We start from the raw sequence: 20,486 nt of genomic DNA, 5'->3' as shown, positions 1-20,486 counted from the left end.
ATTGACTCATGTTCGGCTTAGTCACATGAACTCATTTCAGTTTCCAAGTCGGTTAAATTAAAAAAGAGCCCGATGCCAGTGAGACCGCTGATAAAAGACCTGCTGATCTAAACAGCAAAGTGTTTTCTCCCCCCGCTGACCTTCCGTCTCACCTCAGATCTAAAGAGCAGGAAAGATGCAGCTGTAAGCTCAGAGCATTACATGCATATGACCCCCATGTGTTTACATGTCTAAAAATAGCTTTTCCAAGCAGCCTTGGCTTTTCTTTTTTTGCTGACGGGCTGATCCAAAGACCTGGTCAATAAGCCCCAACACGGTGTAACGAGCAGCTACTCGCTTCTCGTCCATATCAATAGGTTCTCTCTTAAGTTCAGGTTCATCCCAATGTCGGTCACCACTTTGGTGCTAAATGAAATATCTCCCATTGGAGGGTTCGCCTTGACAGCTGGTCCAAACATTACGATGAATTTCAATAAGCTTTGATCTCTCTCCATGTGGTCAGAATGGTTATGTCTATTAGCATGCTGAAGTTGGCATTTAGCTCAAAGCAAGCCTAATGCTGCATTCACAAACAGGATGCCATGGTAGTTAAATTCATGGTGTTGTACCGTGTCAAGAATTTAAAAAAATGTAAATGCTTATTCTTGACACGGTACAACACCATGAATGTTTCCCAGACTGCATGAGCTTATGTCGGAAACCAGGCGTTTAATATTGTGAAAATATGAGGATGACAGCACATGGCGTAAGGACCTCTGTTGTCGGGGGTGATTCGTTTGAATGTCCAAAAACTGAAAGTATTTATTGCTTCTTGTGGTTGGAAGAATTGGCGTCTGGAGTCCACCATTCTAGCAGGTCTTTAGAACTTTATAAAGTCTGTCCGTCATTGTTTTGGTAGGAACTTACCAAAGCCTTTATACTTCTCTGAGCATTTAAACCAGACAAATGGAAATACCCTCTTGACTCTCTCCCAAGCTGTTGCTCTAGACCATGTGGGAGGCAGACCATCAGAAACAAGGCCACTGGTCTAATCCACCTTAAGTATGAGCCCCCACCCCCCCTCCCCCCTAGTGAATGAATGAGCAGGAGGGAGGGATGGAGTGAGCGGATGAGGGAGAATAACACAGTAAAAGGGAAAGAGATGGGAGAGAAAGGGAGAGCTATTGGTCACACGCGCTGCGTTTTGCCAGCAGAGCTGCTTGTGTGTGCCCAGATAAGCTCGGGCCTCGTTTCCTTGGCGGCACAGGCTGGTCACGTAGCACCAGAAGACAGCTTAGCCCCATCACACATCCAACGGACAGTCTTCCTCCCACACACTCTTTCCTTCTGTCTCCAGGTCTCTGGCTCCTCCTGACATTGCATGTGTCTTTGAGAGATCAGGTCTTACTCTTCCTAGCATCCACATGGTTGCAGCTTGCTGTCCACTGCAATTCGTAGAGATGTTTAGAGAGGCAAGCAAGACCAAAAAGCCAAAAATTGAATTTAAAAAAAAAGAAGATCAGCAGTTTGTGGGACAAAGAACTGAGGCGATTGTTTTCTACATTGTTCGTTGCTTTAGAAAAAGTTAAAGGTTCTTATTTTTTTATCAAAAGTGGCAGGAAAGACAAATGGGTGATGTAATCATATCAAACGCTCATCCAATGGAACGCATATATAGGGAAATAAATAAAAACAGGTTATAAAGCAAAGACTAACATGCTTCGCAGCTGGCTCAGAGGCCTTAACAATCTACACAAGAAACTTTGTCCTTGGTCCCTCACATCAGATAAAGGAAAAACTCCCCAAAAATCTATTTTAATGAGGGAGAAGAAACTTCAGAGTGAGCAGCAGAGGAAGGATGGGCAGATGTACAGGAGATTGTCGGTGTTACAGAACACACCCACATGCTCCCCAGAGACCCGTGAGAGCGCAAGGCATCATCTCCACAAAGGTTAACGCATGCGCCGGTCCCCCCAGCAGCTTCGACACCAACTTGGTTACAGGCCAAATAATCTCACCTCTCTTATTCAAGATGTTGCGTCTTTCAACTCGGCGCTCATTATTCTCCGCGCGCCCTGCACATCCTTATCCGGACTGCTGGATTAATTTCCAGAACGTTTCCGTTTGGTTTTCTTATCGCAATAGGAGATTTATCCTGATTATTCTCCGAGCTCCCTGCACGTCTTTATCTGGACCGCTGAATCAATGTCCAGAACGTTTCCGTTTGGTTTTCTTATCACAACAGGAGATTTAAAGAACAACAACAGCACGACTCTAAAGTTGTTATTGTTTTGTCTCACCTGTTGTTGTTAGCCATGTGACAAATCCCAAGAGAGCTGTGTGATTGATCCATGCTGCCCTCATTCCAGTGGCTCGTCAATCTCACACTAACCTGGTTGCATCCGGAGGCAGATTCTTGACTGATTTAGAGTGAACATCCTCTCAGGCCCCAATTTCCTGAAATGGAGGTTTACGTTGTAACTCAATGTCAAAATAGACCGAGTTGCAGCTCCCGCTTATTTACAATAGGTGGCCTTCAGCAAATCACAGCACGGCATGCAAGACACGCACCTGGGACAAGAGGAGCACTTCTCTCAATGTCATGAAGATCGGTGTGATGTTAGCTCGGTCACCAATGTATTTTCTATATATGTCTTACATGTTTTCATAACTATACATCCCCCAGAGACGACGTGAACACCGCGGTCCTTCAATCACTTTTTAAGCTGCTCTTGCGTCCTTCAAGAAACATGAGATGGACTTCAAGGGTACTAAACGCTGCTTCTGCTCTCATACGTAAGAGTCGACACAGTGTCGATCTAAACACACAGACTGAGATGTGTTGCCACTGGGCTTTCTCCGTTTTTCTTCTTTTTTACTTAATACCGCAACAGAAACATTACTTTTTTCTTCTGTCGTGCGAGAACGCAACGTAAGAAAAGAGGCTCGCTGTTGCTACGCTAAAATATCGGTGGCTCTGATTTATTGTCCTGGCTGTGTGATTACGTTGACTAGAAGTCTCTCGTGGCTCACTTTATAAATGCCACAGAGTAATCCCACTGTTTCCCCGCCTGGTTTGGAAAAGGGCTCCGGTCCTCTTCTGGCTCAAGGATGATTACAAAGCCCAAATGAAGAGTCAGCAGTTTTCCACGAACACCAGCGCCGGTCTTTTGCTTTTGATTCATGTTTTTCCAGCGGAGGGAAAATCGGATCTGCCGCTTCACAAAAGTGTAGATATTTGATTCAATTTTTTGCTTGTGCATTCACAAACGGCTCCATTTGGCCCGTGTAAAGTACATGTATTGTGTTTTACTGTAATGTCAGGGAGGCAGTAGTAAATGAGCCAATGCCTCCAGGAGCTATGGGTGATATTGTTGCTGTTAATTGCATTTTGCAGAAGCACTGAGTGTCAGCGGGGACTGATTAGTTTCAGTGGTGTAGATTTGAAGAGCCTCAACTGAAATGTCACAAGTTGAGTCAATGTCACGTTTGTAATGAAAACAAACCTCGCTCCATCTTAAGTCTTAGTTGGTGGAGGAGTCTGCCATTCAAATCACTAAGATAGACATACATGGCTGAGCAGTATGGACAAATATATAACCCAAAAATAGATTTAATGTCACCATTTGATTCCATTGGAAGGCGATAAATATCCACATTGAATCCTCGCACAGCCCTACTTACGCACATGGTCACAGATGGCGTTTAATCCGGTGTTCACCATCAGAGCACCTCAAAAGGAAACCTAACACCGCTGCTTCACAGTAAAAGCATTGATGCGGTGGAGGCTTTTATTGTGAAACTTGTTTGAACCGCGGTTATTATTGAACACAATCAACTCATCAAAAATGCATTTACAAAAAGGTGATTTTGTTCACCGTGCTTTTTCAAGAATAGCAACATGTTACATGGAAATTTGATGTTAAAAGGTAGGAGGTAATGTAATAGTTCAGCAAAAAAGAGTCTGTCAGTCATTATTCCAAGTTTCTTCATAATGTAGTACATGGCATTACTGAGGGAGAGAAACCTCTGAGTGCTTTCGCGTTTAACTCTGTAGCATCCTTTGTCCTTGAATCAGTGGGTAGGATGCCGAAACACAAAATGTTGGAGTTGAGCTTCAAAAAGCCCCCCCGCCCCCCAGCTCTCATTAGTATGTGTAGGACTATTTGCATTGTACATGCTCCAGGGGCCGTGTTTGTTCAGCGCTGGTTTATCCAAGAGGAAGAATAGCTGGGGGCCAGGATTGAGCCGGCACCGTGCAGTATGCCATCTCCTCCACCCGGGTCACTGCGCCGGACATCCTCCGGATGGCAGGGCGCCGGGGGAACTGTCACAAGTAGCCCGGTGGCAGAAGCTGCTTCGCATCGGGTCTGAACGCCTTTCCTTATCTTCATTTCTTTCCCCCACGCCGGCTGCACGACATATTAGTGGAGCTGAAGCTGCGCTGGGGCAGATGCAGAGGACAGACTGAACATGAAAATGGGTTCTTCTCATTGGAAAATTCTATTCGGTTCATTCCAGTGTTTAGAATAAGTGTGTTGTTTTTGCGTCATCTAGAATGTGTTTATGCCTTCCACTCTCAAGCACTTAGTAATTTTTTTTCTCTTTTTATTTTTCTAGAGACCATTAAATCAAGAATGACCAGACATTAATCCTTCTGGTGCCGTGTTGTGGTTTTCTATGTGAAGCCTCAGGCTGCTGTCGGTAATCTGCCACGTCGACGTGATTGACAGGCGTCGTCTTTCAACGCACACACACATTCACTGTGTTCTCATCCTCTGCATTCACTGTGGAGCTGGTTGTAACGTGGTTAGCGTAGCTTCGCAGTAGAAGGCCAGGAAGGCCGTTTCTCCCTTCCTCCTATAAACTCAAATGCAGTTTTTAGTCCCATTTTGCTACATACTCGAGGTAAAACACACAGACACACACAAATCGATATATAGATGAATTTACCGGGCAGGTACAATTTTATCAAAGACAGTAGAGAAAACCTCACACATCATCCCAGCAATGCCTTGTGTAATAAAAGACTGTAATGACACTTATTCTGTAGAATTGTAAAAAAAATGAGACATTGAGCTCTTTCTAAGCACCACATAAGTCCATCGATTCATGTTTTTTGGCCATTTTCAGCAAAAGGACGGAAACGTGTATTGTATAATCGTGATGCCAAATATGTGGGTTATTTCATGTCCCTTGAGATGATGGAGAAGAAGTTTCGAGCGACACGGTACTTGAGAAGAATACAAAGTTTATTCTACAAGGTACGTGCCAAAGACAGACGCCTAGGACGACTGGAGACTCTCAGGATTCGAATTGAGAAAGCCCAATGGTTTATCATGTTGTCACGGGTTATATAGACAGAGGAAAGAGGAGGCGTCATGTTCGAATCTATGGGCTGGCAATGGTTTCGAGCGGGCTTCTAGCCCCCCCTACTATGATCTCATGCTACCTAATGTAAACCATCTGGTCCAGCTCTAAGCAATGGTATTCTATACCATGGACACCTTGTGGGCCTCTGGAATCTTTAAGAGCTATAATGCAAAATACACGACACGTGATTGAAAGATCTAAATGTTTTAGCCACAGAGATGACGACAATGTAAACTCTATGGCACCATATTTGACGTGTGTCATCACCAGAGCCATTAGCGAGCCCATCCTTGCACAGTTGGTTCCTAATTCCTCCACGTTACTCTTTTGCGCCCATTTAGTGCCTCACACCTCGATTGATGCACTACCCGGCTCGTAGTTCAACCAACAAATTATTCATCTACTGCGTCTCCGGGGGGGTCATTCATTATCCCATTTAGCATACTTGTGGAGCGGGCGATGTCAGGTGATGAATATAGAGTGTCCAGGGAGAGAGACAGCTGTACAACAGATAGTGTGCAAAACCTCTTACCGTCTTTAGGATGTCCATTTTCCTTTCTGTCCGCAGTCTGATTCTAAGAGGCTCAGAACAATCTCTGTACTTTTGTCCTTCCATTGTTGCTGAGCGATTTACAAGAGGCTCTTTAGGGTAATGACAAAATAAATGACGGTGTGCGAGTTTAAAAGATATCCCTTCGCTTTTCATTTTTAATTTATTCTTGTTTTTATGAGGCCAGCACGGATAATAAAATGGACACTGACACGACGGCGCATACAGTATATGTAGCCTCTCTTTCTCGATCCCTGTTTTATTGTGCGCTCAACCTTCAGCGCAAGGCTGGGCTTTATTATTTTAATAAATTGCCCCATATGAAGCCTTCACCCGTGCATGCCTGATGCATGTTTACCTCCCGTCTTTCCCTCTTTAGACCTTCTACATTGACGTGCACACTCGTTTGGGAGTACACATGAGATGCGTTCATAAAGGGAGAGGAGGACGGTGAACGGATGGAAGGAGAGAGAGAGCCCTCGGGTGTGTTCTTCCTCCTAACCCGGCGGCCATCATTCGTCGAGGCCGCCCAGCCCCTCAGGGGGTCGACCTCAGACAGCGCAGACACCCACGGAGGATAGATGACCTGAATTGTCAGGCTGGATGACACAACAACCCCTCAGCCACCATGTTTTCTGTCTTGACACTTGAAGAGGAGACTTTCTTTTGTGAAACGAGCTCATTTGGTAGCAGCACCGTTTTGGATGATTTATGTTGCTCCTTAGATCACAAACCTGACAGAGTGAAGAAAAACTCTCGGCTGGGCTTTCCTGAGTTAGAGGGAGAAAACCCAGATGCATAAAAGAGCACAATTGAATGTGACAAGCGGTTTATCTTCTAGAATTAGGACAGTGTCTCTGATGGGATTCTGTTTTTCTCCAACGATAATATTACAGTAGATGTGGGTCATTTGAGATATGTCATGAGCCTGAAGCATCTCTTTTAAGTTGTAGTTGAGGATGGGAGGCTGCTTTGGCATTGAATGGCAACCTTTACGCCCTCCTTCATTGTCTACAGGCTCAGTGGTATTCTGGGTAACTGTGAACATCTGTGAATGTCTCCATGATGGTTCACTTCATTGTCCCACACTAGTCCCATTTAAACATCAGGCCCTTGAGTTGTGAGCGTGGTTCCAGTCTTTAAGCTTTTATATTTGTTAAATGTATTTAACCACATTCCAATTAAACAAGTCAGAAAAAAGTTGTGGCGTTGGCAATACCGATGATTGTGGTGTTGGCAATACCGATGATAACAATGCATTACGCTGATAGACATAGCACAGTACTATCTGTATGACTCATATAATGCTTATAAACAACATATTACTACTGCTTTTTTTTCTCTTTCATCACTAATGGCCCGATCTGCTATTTTGGACTTTGAGGTCTGGTTGGCGGGCTTCCTCCAGCTTAAGGAAATCCGACTTCAAACCTTGTTGCAATCTTGACATCCCAACTACATTATTGTTGCACCCTTTCGACCGTAGCTCACATGAGATGCAAGATGTGTAGAAGGCTTGGCTACGTGCAGCGCTCCTGACCATCGACATGCGAGTGACGGCAGTCAGATTTCTGTAAGTAAAATGTTGAGCGATTAAACGCCTTAACGGGATGCCGCAAAACTATTTGATTCACGTTCCAATTCTGAATATTTGGGCAGCACCTGCTGGTCGGAGTGAAAAGTGTGTTTGTCGTAGCGTGGACAGATTCTGAGAGGCAAAGCTTTAACTTGATGAGCCTCAAAGAGGTGTGGGATGTTTCTAACAAGGGGCTGTTAGACGCATGTGATGTTGCCATTGTCTGGATGCCTCCCTCCGGTAAAGCGAGCTGTCTTTTTATTGTTCGTCAAACGAGACAAAGTGTGCCCTGTGTTCCGTATCCTACTCCGGAGGTGAGATCTGTCTCTTCTGGGCCTCTCTAGCCTTGTGTCTTTCGCATCGCGCATCTCTGCGAGCCAATTACGGCTCACTGGAAAGGCTTGTTTGTGTTTGCCAGGAGGTGCGTGTGCGTCACGTGTGTTGTGTGTGTGTGTGTGTGCGTGTTAATACAGCCATTCCAGTGCACACATGCTGGTGCTGCAGCTCTGCTTATGTAACCCGGCTTGTGTCGTTCCTCCATCCGTTGACGGTGGTGAAGCAGCAGCTCTCCGGCAGCAAATGAAAGCGTCTCCTTTCTCAGGAGTAGGCTGCAGCCTACCTAGCTCTCAATGGGGAACCGCTGAGATCAACACTCGCTCCCCGGAATCCCTTTCAATCCCCCCCCTGCCTGCCACCCCTTCAAATGATGACAAAGCCTCACACACATGACCCTCTCAGGGCTTCTCGCTGGCAGCTGCTGACACCAGGAGGTTGTTATATGGGTTGTTGTATGCCACTTTAAAGTCATTAAACCGAATGGTTCCCTCACTGGTGTTTTACTGCACTCGCAAGTGCTGATCCCATCATATCAGAAAATGAATGATAAGCAAGGCGGTATTACAAATGGTGTACACACTGTAAACATATGCACATATTATACTTTAAAAAGGTATATATAATGACTATCAGCGACAAACAAGCGGTGTAATTTGCACAAAAAGAAATGGGAACATATCACCAAAATAGATCTGAGTTAACTAATTGGCTTCCAAGTGTCTTTAAAAGACAGATAATAGACGATGCATCAAGCATGCCACCTTAATTAGAAAAAAGTGTTGCATAATTTCCATGCAATGAGGCTCATGTTGTTGGATGAGCGCAGGGGGGATTCTTAAAGTCACACTAAAGCTTAATTAGAGAGTGGAGGACTTCTCTGAGAGAGACAGAGGGGAAAACGGCCTTCATAAGTCTATTCAGCTTTGTGGTTTTGGATTGCACTGCTAGAGTCCATCCGTCCGCCCACGAGGTCGAGACCAGAGAGGATGGAGCTCTCGTCAGGCTTCCATTAGATGATTTGATGAGCGCTCTCACCAGCTGTGAGGCCCCGTGGGGGGGGAGGCACTGGGCCAGTCTGAGACCTGAATACACTGTCCACGTGCCAAGTGTACAGCAGAGGCCTGTGCAAGGTCACAGAGGGTCAGAGGGCCACATACATGTCGGGTCACGTGCACATAGGTTTGGACTTGATGCCTTACCATCATACAACTCATCTTCAATGTTCCACATGTCAAGAAGCGGCCAAAAGGTATTTAACCAGATTTCCAACATAACTGAAATGTTGAAGGACAATAACTTTGATAATCAATCATTAAAATAATTGATTAAGGACGATTCTAAACATCCACTTACTCCAGCTTCTCTCAAATGTGAGGATTTGCTCGTTTCATGGCGGTCGTCTGATTTTCACCTTTTTTAGGGGAGTGGGGGGGGGGGGACTATTCAAATATACAAACAGATTAATCAATAATGAAAATAGTCACCCTACTCATTTACCAATAGCAGATTCAAGTTATATCCTTGTGTGAGCTCAACAGTAGCAGCCATCCATACTTTATGTATATTTGTTTAAGAAATAAGCTCATTAAACAAATTACATTTGTTTGCCATGTGAATAAATGATTTATGTTATTGCTGCTGCATCTTCACCGACACGTTCACTCTTTACTAAAGCAGACATGCACTACCCGATGTAACCAGCAGATGGGCCACATTCAGTACTGAATGTGGCCCTGACTGGTTCCATGTACTCGAGCAGCTGCTTTCACCGCAGGACACATGCCACAGACTCAGGAACTGCTTCTGTGGGAGTGTGCTCCCCTCTTTGCCTTTTTCTGATGGTGAATGTATGACCCCTAAAACACACACACACACACACACACACGTCATCTGGAGTGTTCTCTGAATCCTGACTCCTGTCCTGTCGATGGTCTGCCCCAAGATGAATAATGCATTCCGCTGCCCAATTATTCCACCTTTTCCATGGTGGGCTTTGTGTCCCGAATGTAGTTCTGCAGTTTTTCTCTTGGGCCATCACCCTACTCTGAACAGTGTGGGAATCACTGCGGGCTGAGCTGGGTTGCCCTACTTAATTAACTACTTATTTGGAAATATTAGTTTTTTCTCCCCAAAGATTATTTTCCATGGCCATGATTTGGCTTGTAATACCATTTTATAATTGCCTCCAATCAGCATTAAATCTACAACTCATTGTTTTCAAATGATGTGTAAAGCCAAAAGAAATAGCCAGGAGAGAATGGACAATTTGAATAATGATTAATAGTAATTTGAGTTCTAGGCTATTGTTGCCTTCCAAATACCTGATATAATAAAAAGCCTAAACATATTGAATCAACTTGATAGCGCTTCCACCACGTGACCGCTCTGTCCACCAGGGGCTTCACAAAGTTTGGCTTGTTGGTGTTTCCGAGAGTTCCTGTTTCGGAATGTGTGTCAGTGTCCGGGGTCCTCTTCACGAAGAGGACAGCGGGATTTCCGACTCGTTTTCCCGCTACTGTTCTCCGTCACTCGGCCGAGGTTGTGACCGGTAACTTTGTGAGCTTTATGGAGTTCATATATTCTATTACGGGCAGCGGAGCTGTCAGAGTCAGGGAAGCGCTCTCCCAGAGGCTGTGGCCTGCACCGGTGGCCGCAGAAATGCCCCCGCAGCCCCGCGCCGGAGCGACACCCGACCGCGACACCTGCAACCTCAACCCAGGTTAGTCGAGTAAAAACACCGCCAACTTTGTTGCGGAGACGCGGTGTCTCCTCCGGGGCTGCGCCGAGCTCCCTTCACTCCTCGAGCGTTTCCTCGTTCCTCGACAACTTTCCGAACCGACAGAACACATGTTAGCACGTATATATACATATTAAATGTCCTTCGATTCAGAAATAGAATTGCTTATTCAAAATCTAATTTCAACTTTTCGTTTTGTCGGTACTTCTTCTTTCTGCAGCCTCAATATATATACTTCGGGGGTGGTTTTAGCTCAGTGGGGTAAGAGGGCCGTCCTGCAACCGCAGGGTTGTGGGTTCGATCCCCGCTCAACCCCATTAGTTGCAAGTCTAAGTGTCCTTGAGCAAGGCACTGAACCCCCAGTTGCTTCCCGGGCGCTTCACCGCAGCCCACTGCTCCTTAATAACTAAGGATGGGTTAAATGCAGAGAACTAATTTCCCCTTGGGGATTAATAAAAGTGTATATTCTTCTTCTTAGACTCAATATATATACGTATTATTGTTTTGCAGCACTGGTTGATGTATTTGGCCTACATTTCTAAATCCCATTGCCTTCACGAGACCGATTATACAGTTTGAAGGACCTTGCTGCTGCTGCTGTGTCAAGAGCAGGAAGCAGCAGCCCTGTAAGGCTGGATTGGCACATACGTGTCACAGGAGCCTGTGAGGTGAAGTGACCAAACTGAAATGAGGTAAATAACAACAGTATAGAGATGGATACAATCCTTTATTGATGAACTCAAGCTGGAAACTGGGGGGAATCACCAGAACCCGTTGTACACAGTACTTAAGACCAATGTGTCAGTACCTCAATATGCATCAGGCTGAGCATGGGGGGGACACATGTATGACGCAACACTTTGTTTGACACTTTAGGAAAGACTTTCTGGATGGACAGCGTGTTTATAGGACTGAGGGCCGACTCCCCGTTAGTGAACTGATGTAAACTCTGCAAATCATCTTTCCGTCCTCCGTGTGTTGTTTGTCCAGTTTGTTGTTGTGAGGACACAACGCCCGGAACAACTGAGGTGTTCCAAATATTTCAGATCAGCAGGCAGCACGTGCTAAAACCATCCAGTCAGTGAGCGAACAGGCGTAGCCTCAAGGCCTTTCACATTGGGGAGTATCTCCATGTTGATGGAGATCAACTACACCCCCATCACCCGCCTTTCCGCTTTTCCCCTCGCACACAATTTTATATGAAAGCCATCAGTGTCTTCTCTGACTTAAAATTAAGCGCTTCTGAAATGAAAAGCAGAAACGGATCTGAGCTCTCGGCCACGCTGTCTATCACACAGGGGTTTCTGCACAATTAGTAACCATCAATTGGTTTGCTCTGGTGAAAGGAACCCGTGAGGTTCTCCTCTGGTTTAAATGTCCAAGGGTCATCAGCCTCCGGAGCTCGATGTCGGCCAGGTTAATTGTTCCATCTAATTACGACAGAGATTAATCCGATGCATGCTCTTAAAATGTCAGGGATGGCATTTGGGTTTATTAGCAGTAGTGCCCCCCCTCTCTCTCTCTCTCTCTCTCTCTCTCTCTCTCTCTCTCTCTCTCTCTCTCTCTCTCTCTCTCTCTCTCTCTCTCTCTCTCTCTCTCTCTCTCTCTCTCTCTCTCTCTCTCTCTCTCTCTCTCTCTCTCTCTCTCTCTCCCAGCAAGCAGAGTGAACCACTGCCCCTGCTCAGGAGGGACGAAATGAGACCAGCTAGACATGGAGTCAGGTTGTAGAAGACGAGGGGCGGGCTTGGAGGTAGAAGTGAAGCATGCAGCAAGTTGAGCGCGGATAAAAGGGCCCCAGTCGCACTGTCCACAGTAAGACGCTGGACATTGTCGTCGACTCCCGAGAGTAAATATCTGAGTTCGAAATGATGTTTAAGGACAGCACCGTGTGTGTGTGGCAGAGGCATTCCTGTGGCTCATACAGCTTCATAAAAGTGTTACTGTACATGGCTTTTTATTTTATTGGTCAGCTGTGGAATCATAACCCCAGGGTAATTATCTCAAGCAAACTGATTTACAATTTGTATAAATGGCTCAGTCTGCGAGGGAGCCTTCCAACCCTTTCTGAACTCACGGTGGGACAGTCCATCATGAATACATGTCAAAGTCCCAGTGATAATGTAAGGCTGTTGCTCTATCTGGACAGATGGGTTATAAGGAGACGGATGTAGAGATGCACAGTTTGGACGAGTCACACACGCAACTTGATGAACATGAAGGATTGTATTGTTGGTGGTTGTTCTGTGGCGTTACTTTCATTGGTTTAGCTGGCAGACCGAGATGGAGAGCCTCGTAAAGACTCCTGCAGGCTTACCTTGCGAGGAGGACAAAAGTGTTGACATAATAGAGAGATTAAAAAGTGCCAATACACACAGGATTTAAGGTATCATCTGTAGACACAGAAGTGCCAGCCCTGCAGGCTCTGAAATGCATGTGACAGCACAGCGTGCCACCGCAGATGATCCGGACTCAGCGGGTCGTGACTAGTCAGTAACTTGTGACTCTTCCCCTGTAGGACAGATGCACCAGTGTGGATGCTTCTCGTCTGTGAAGAAGCTACAACGACTTTATTGAAAAGGTCGGGATGAACAGTTATATGTGTGATATTTGGTTGAAAAATAAAACGTATAAATGGAGAAGGAAGAGTTTTCTGAGTGCACCTTAATATCAATTTCTCCTTTCTTTCCCACCAACTTAATCTATATTGAACTAAAATGTGCAAAGTCACTGCGAAACATTACAGACCAGATTTCTCAATTGCCTTTAGGACAGTGATTTCAAACCTGTTTGGCTTGTGAGATAGCAATGTCCACCATCAGTTGTTACTTATGTGTGTGTGGGTCCAAGTCCAAATCACCCCCAAAATAATAATAATTATGATTATTTCGGACATTTTTATAGATCTACAGAGAAATTTTTTTTCTGAAATGAACAAGAAAAGACAAACATTGAGAGAAGCTTCCGAAATGATTGTCTTGCGGCCCCCATCTTTGGAACAACTTGGACATCTCAGACGCCCCACTGTAGAAACATGTGTTTTTCCTTCATTATACAGCTCAGCGCTTTCGTGGGTTGATTTGTTCGCCACTGGAATATACACATTTACACGTCATATTTAAAAGCACTTCTGATCCAACGTGAGCTTAAAGGGATAGTTGGGTTGATTTGAAGTGGGGTTGTATGAGGTACTTCTCCATTGTCGGTGTATTAGCTGCAGTAGAAGGCGGTCGGCTCGCCCCCAGTTTGGAGGTAATATACTGACTTTGAATAAGTATCCCATATAACCCTATTTCATAAAAAATCTCACTCTGCTCCAGGGAAGTGACCGCAACATTGCATAAACAGATTGCGTGGCCGTGTATTAATGGCAGGTGATGCAACAGTGCAAGAGCACATTTGTCCTCCCGACATTGAACTCCTCTCTGCAACCCTGCCCACTAAGGTGATCACCTATCTGTCACTGTTCACGTTCACCCCAAGGCTGACACCAATTACCAAGCTGATGCTCTCAGCGCTGTCATAGGTGATTTTAATCACATGAATTTGGGACAGGGATGTCTATATGTACAGATTGTAAAGCACTCTGAGGCAAATTTGTAATTTGTGAGAATGGGCTATATAAATACACTGAATTGAACATTTCTCAAAAGTCCTTGAGCCGTTTGCACCCGTGTGTCACTCATTCTGCATGCCATTATGAGACCGTCCCGGGATCCGTTACGGCGCTGCCAAGGGAACTGAGTGGCGGTTGGACCACAGTACTGACCACGGCTCTGAGTTTCACGGCCCCTCTGACTTTTCAAGGGATGCTCCGTCCGCACACATCGGTCTGTGTCTCGGGAGTTGACCGAACAAACGCTGAGCCTTTCTCCAAGGAGCAAAGGATGACGGGGCGATGCGTCTCTTATGAGGCAAACTAGAAAGCTGGTGCGTTCATAGAATATTTAAAAAAACGCTTTGCCTGCAAGCAACATATTTGGGTTTTTTTGACAAGGAGAAGGAAGAAGGGGAACAACATCACAGTACAGTGCTGTCATCATCCAATAACAAGGCAGAACTGAGCGAGTCGAGATGATTGTTGTAAGAACAACTAGAGCCATTCTCTATTGTCCCCGTCAGCTGAGTTGTCTGATTCTCCTCTGGCCACAACAGTAGAAGGCCTCAACTTCACTACAACCACTGACATTAAGCTATTTAGGTCAAGTATTCGACTGAATGATGTTGGTGTAAGAGATGTTTTGTACTGCTGTGGTGCTGCGTTGGTTATTTATTCTTGGAAGCTTGGTAAATATTCTTAGTTTGAATTGATGACTGTTTGAGTCTTAATATAATTGCCACGTTGGCAACTCATTATACTTTAAACAGTGCTTATTTAGTAATCCCTTGTTTAAGGAAGTCCTGAATACGTAACAATTTGATACGCGGTTGATTCTTATTTCTTTGATCCTGACGTCATGATGCACCAGCTTAATGTCATCATCGGCGAGGATTGTGTTTTTCCTCGATGGAAAGGCTGAAGGTGAAATAAATGAAAAACAGTTTGCTTGGACACATTTCGAGTGTCGATTTGAAGTATTGGTTCATATTGAGGTATATTGGCAATAATTAGTAACAAGTGGGTCTGAACTATCTTTAAAGCAACATGGTCTCAAATAACGCACTGAGCCCTCAACTATCTCCAATGTGAATCCACCCGCCTTATAATTAGATGCTCCAAGCAACGCAAGTGACCAACTAAAGAAGTGACGTAGCTTAGGTTAAGTACCAAACAGTGTGAACCTCCTTAAAACGGTCACAAGATGAACCATGAATCAAGACACTCAGCCAGTGACAGACAGTTCATTGGCTTCAGGGTCACTCCTCTAACTGGTTTGTTTTCAGCCGTGTTGAGACGTTGGTTCAACTCCCTCCCACCAATGGTCGAAGGGAAACGTCACAATGAAATCCTACATTAAATCAGTTTGGATCTAATTATAACAGCCACACAACCCATTATCCCAGAATGTGGCCCAAATAGCCGCTGTTGCATCTAGTTAGTTATTCTCTGATATTAATGTCACAGTTATAATTTACAAAGTATATATTGATGACTAGTCCCCTTGTGTTACTCTACAGTTATTTGTCCTGTACTGGATTCAAATCGTGACTCCTGAACGAGAACCTTTTGCTTTTAGCTCGATAAAGAGATCTGATAATGCAGAGTTTGTGTTTCTTAGAGCTGACCTCATCACTTCTCCTGAAATTGATTTGAGCTGTAACCTGAGCGCTTAGTGTTGCTGCCCCAAGATGCAAAGTGCCCGAGCTAAAGATGCCTCAACAAAGGTCATACGACACATGTTTGCTCATGCTCGGCTCTATTTTCTTTCAGCAGCTTACTGCCCTGAAACTTCTCTTGAGGCAATCTGAAGATTATTTAAATAATAAGCGCGATTATATAATACAAATAATAGTAATTAATGGAGACTGGTCGTTCATGCCCCTTTGCGCATCATCACACAGCAACTGAGTCTCAGCGTTAGTCAAGACGAATTACAGAGTTGTTGCAGAAGCTAGAGCGAGTTTACATTATGTAATGTATCATCGCCATCGATCCAGTCAATGCAGATCTACGGTTCAGCCATACCATCCATCATGCACCCTTTAGCCCCCTCCAACACACACACACACACCACTAGTTTGACTTGCAAAGAAATATTGCTCAAAGGGCAATAACCCCAACGCCAAAGGTTGGAGGAATCCCAGTGTGATTAGTGGATGCATGTGACGGCAGAGAACGGGATGATGGGAGGTCTGGAGCTTAAAGGGTACCTGTTGTGATCTCGAATGTGTAGCCAGATCAAAAGATAATGTGTTTCTAAAGGTTATTCATGCACTGACGGTCCAGTATTCAATAACAATACGTAGTTTAGGCTGTTCAAAGTCCCTCAACTCCGACAAGCTTCATTGCACTGGTGCTTGAATATGGCGTGACGTCACATCGTTGATAGATCGACAGCCAGCCACAGCGGATGTGTTCAGAAACCAATGTAAACAACGTTGAGCGCTCGCAAACAAATGCTGAGAACTTGATAATAATATAGAAAACGGGCGAAATATGGACGATGAAAGATTGTCAGATTCAGCAACTGGATACTTGTATGAACCATTAAAAGCAGACTATCCCCATTTAGTTAATTGTGACAGCGATAGCGATGATTCTGATGAAGTTGATGGCGAAGGACCGCCGGTCCAGATGCTTCACCGTGCGGACCGTGCACGCAAGTCGGCGGACGTTTGGTGCAGTTGTGGGAAATGTGTGCCACAAAAAACAGACAGAGTGCATTTGTTGTAAAGAACACGAACTTATGTCCGATGATATCGTGACATTAGACCTAATCTGCTTTACACAAAAGCGTGAGCTTGATAGCTACATCGCGCATAAGCCAGCGCTGGAGATGTCTTTCATTGATGCAATGATCGGCCGACATGTTCGGGGGTGCTAGTGACTTTTTCTTTGCTCCGTCCGTCCCGATGCGCGCAAACCGGTGTCGGGAGCTCCGCGCGCGAGACGGCGGGCAGAGGACTGTTAACGCAACACGTAGAGACAGAAATGACATGCTGCTGCTGTAATGTGGCGCTATAGAGAAAGTGACAGGGGGGCGGGCCAATTTTTTTTATGTCATGCGATCTACCAATACTACGCCGCGATCGACGTATTGAGCACCCCTGATATAGATTGTGTAATTCTTGAGGCCACCGATCTATCCCAAGAAGCAACGCGTGTAGAAGTGGCTCCGGATTGGCTGAATTCCTTTCAACGACTCTACGTCATAGTGACCTTTGACATGAGTAAATAACTGGCAAGATGTCTGCGCCCTGAAGCGTTCACGGACTCGGAATGTTGACAAAGAAATGTAAAGCCTCGGGCTATGCGTGACTTGTTGACAATAGCGGCAGGGAAAATATGATTTATTTGATGCGCCTAATGGATGTAGCACGTTGTTGTTTTTGACTACAGGTACCCTTTAAGCAAGACCTCCTGTTTTTGGCTTTCACCGTGTGTTGGTGAGGAACTGGCATGCAGGATATTCTTTCATCAATGTGTGAACATGTGGGAACAGGGCTCCAGACTAACTTTTTTTACTAGGAGCACAGTGGCCCCTAACTTAAAATTTTAGGGGCGCAAGCAGAAAATTTAGGGGCGCACACAGGGTTTTTCCTGGGTCAAAATGGGTCTTCGGTGCTCCCCAAAAAATGTTTTGCCCCCGTCAACAATTCTCGGCTCGCGTGACAGAGCGATGCGCGCGCCGACATCGAAGTTCTGCCGTGATGCGCGCACACGGGTGAGCACACTCTCACCACCCCCCCCCACCCATTGATTGAATGCATTCATAGAAAGCAGTTTCTTTTAGGAAACGGAATCAAAAATAAATATTACTATGCGGCACGTTCTCTTTTCAATACCATCTAGGGTTTGATGATGTTATGATTAGAGATGCACCGATCAGGTTTTTGGTGCCGATCACCGATCACTGAAATCAGTATCTGCCGATCACCGATAATACCGATCACCGAGTCGATTGAAGCATTCTATTTATTGTGTAGCATTATTGCCTAGGACTGAGGAAATACATATATAAAGCAACTCAAACATTAAAGAAATTACCGATTTCTTTAAACATTTAGGACTTTTACTTTGAAAAATGTCCTAATTGATACATTAAAATTGATTAATTGCCAGTGATGGGGATTTCAGATATGTATGGAACACATCTGCATCATTCATTTCCTGGAACTCTTGGGGAAATCTATTTACAGGACTTTTCTTAACATACAAAAGTCTGACTAATTTTTATAAACTCTTCCTTGGTCCAGTAAAAATGTTTTAATGTTAGCATAATTTAAGCTAAATCTCAGAAATGATCTATAAAGATACATCAGTTCATTGTTTACTTTTATATGTTCGTGAATGATTTGTCGACATCTTATTTTGATAAACGGATGTTGTTTCACGTGGTTCTTTCCGCTAACTTTGCAAAACCGGATGTTGTCACTTAAATCCTTCCGCTAACTTTATCAAAATCCTCGCGCGCTCCCGATCGAATGCGTTTACCGTGAGCATCAGTCTATAGGGGCTCAGACATGTCCCCCGAGTTGAATCTCTGGGTCGACTCAGCCGACTGCTGAGTCGACCCAGAGATTCAACTCGGGGGACGGGGACGCCGCTCGGTGGTGAGGATCCCCTCGTGGACCTCTCACTCTGCGGCCCTCGCCCTCGTTGCGTCTCCGTTGCGGTGCGCCTCTTTTCACACATTAGCCCCCCCCCCGCCCCCGCGCTCACACACAGGCCAGCCTTCTTCTTCTTCGGTTTTCGTCTCCTTTCTTCTTCTTCTGGAGTTAATGTCGGTTAGCAAACCAGTCATTCAGGCATTATCGCTAACTATAGTGGGCTGAAGTGTAGAACAAGTTTGTAAGCAACAAAAATATTTAATAACAAAAAAAAGAAATCTGCTAATTTACTGGTCGCGCATGCGCGAGTTGATGAAAAATTTACTCGCACTGTGTCTAATTTTAGGCGCAAAATGCGACCATTTGGTCGCAGTCTGGAGCCCTGGGGAATATACACTGCGTACAGCAGCAATTGACAATTCTTTCAATAATCCCATAATCTGTTTATTCCATTAATATATGAATAGTTTTGTCTTTGAAAAGTGAGAACAATTTATGAAAATTCAGAAGTCAGTGCAATTGGCAACATGATGCTGGCATTTCAGCCCCGATGGCAAAATAATGCTTTCTCAAAATAACCTCATTTGGGGAATGTTTTCATTGGATGTGCAAATGTTGTTTTTTATAATTTTGTACAATAATTCATGTTCCCACAGTGAACACATTCCTGATTTAAGTGTTCTTTTGAATTCTCCTCTAGCACCAGCATGAGGTTGACTTAAAAATATATATTTGTTTTTGTCTAATAATGGATGAATTGCCATAAAACATGGTATAGGCATTCACAGTCAGGCCACTAGCTCTCTAAACTAAGATAGCGTTCACGGTAAAAATTGCACCTGCTACATATCACCGTGATACAATGAGCGTGTTAGCATGCTCACATTAGCGTTCAAGAATTGGCAACTTGGTGCGATCCTTTTTGCTCGTTTTCATTTCTTTCAGCCGTTGCTTCTGTGAACTATTAGGGAGCGTACAGTTCATGTTTTTTATTTGGCTTATATTAGCACTCATCTGGTGATTGCCTAGCAACAGTATTTAAAAATGGAAGGCATGCATGCTGCAAAAAAAACACATCTATTTGGGCGTCAGCAAGGAAGCTCGGTGTCTCACCTGCAAAGTACTTCTCCTTGTTCCTTCAGAACAATCTGATTTGGATTAGCGTCCCTCTCAAGCTTTACCGCCCCATTTCCCTTTAACTCTGCACCAGGTTCGTCACTATGGAAACAGCCATGTGTTGGCAGAATATTAATTAAAATGAGCGTGCATTAGCGTCGACGTGCCGCTGCACGGGCCGGCCGTCTGGCTTCAAAGTGGAATCGGCTCGCAGTGTAAAGAATTGAAGTCACATTAGCAGCAACATGATGGGTGTGCGATTAGCTGACACGCGGAGAGTGTTAATGATCCAGTGCCTCCTGTTGTAGAGTGGACACGCACACAAAACTGTAGTTCAGCAAATTTTACCATAGAAGCTGAGTAGTGTCTCGGCTGGTCCGTGGAGGGTCTGTATTCATTAACAATGGAGTTACACGGCAATGGAGTTACACATGGAGTTTCCTCTATTCAGTGACTTCCGAGACAATGGGGCTGTTGATTAAGAAAGCTGAAATGTGCTGTTGTTGGTGTGATGCATTGCCTTTATATACCTGAAACTTCCAATAAGGGAAGTAATAACAGGATCTATAATTGTAATTACTTTCCCACAGTCATGAAATACCGGTACAACT

At 44.7% G+C, this 20,486-nt stretch overlaps 1 protein-coding gene across 3 annotated transcripts in view; it reads left to right on the top strand.

The window, feature by feature from the left end:
- Positions 1 to 20,486, top strand: part of oxr1a (oxidation resistance 1a) — a 133,721-nt gene that overhangs the window by 56,125 nt on the left and 57,110 nt on the right. The window contains exon 1 of one of the 3 annotated variants that reach the window (XM_056406033.1): positions 10,263 to 10,533. The exons of the other annotated variants lie outside the window; for them this stretch is intronic. Coding sequence (XP_056262008.1) covers positions 10,380 to 10,533 — 154 coding nt within the window. The 5' untranslated portion in view covers positions 10,263 to 10,379. Of the gene's footprint in view, positions 1 to 10,262; positions 10,534 to 20,486 lie in introns of those variants that run through there. 3 annotated transcript variants of the gene reach the window in all.

The sequence above is a fragment of the Pseudoliparis swirei genome, chromosome 22 (assembly GCF_029220125.1).
Source record: "Pseudoliparis swirei isolate HS2019 ecotype Mariana Trench chromosome 22, NWPU_hadal_v1, whole genome shotgun sequence".
In the NCBI taxonomy this organism is placed as follows: domain Eukaryota; kingdom Metazoa; phylum Chordata; class Actinopteri; order Perciformes; family Liparidae; genus Pseudoliparis; species Pseudoliparis swirei.
The sequence above is the reverse complement of the archived record's forward strand: the minus strand, read 5'-3'. Positions and strand labels throughout refer to the sequence as shown.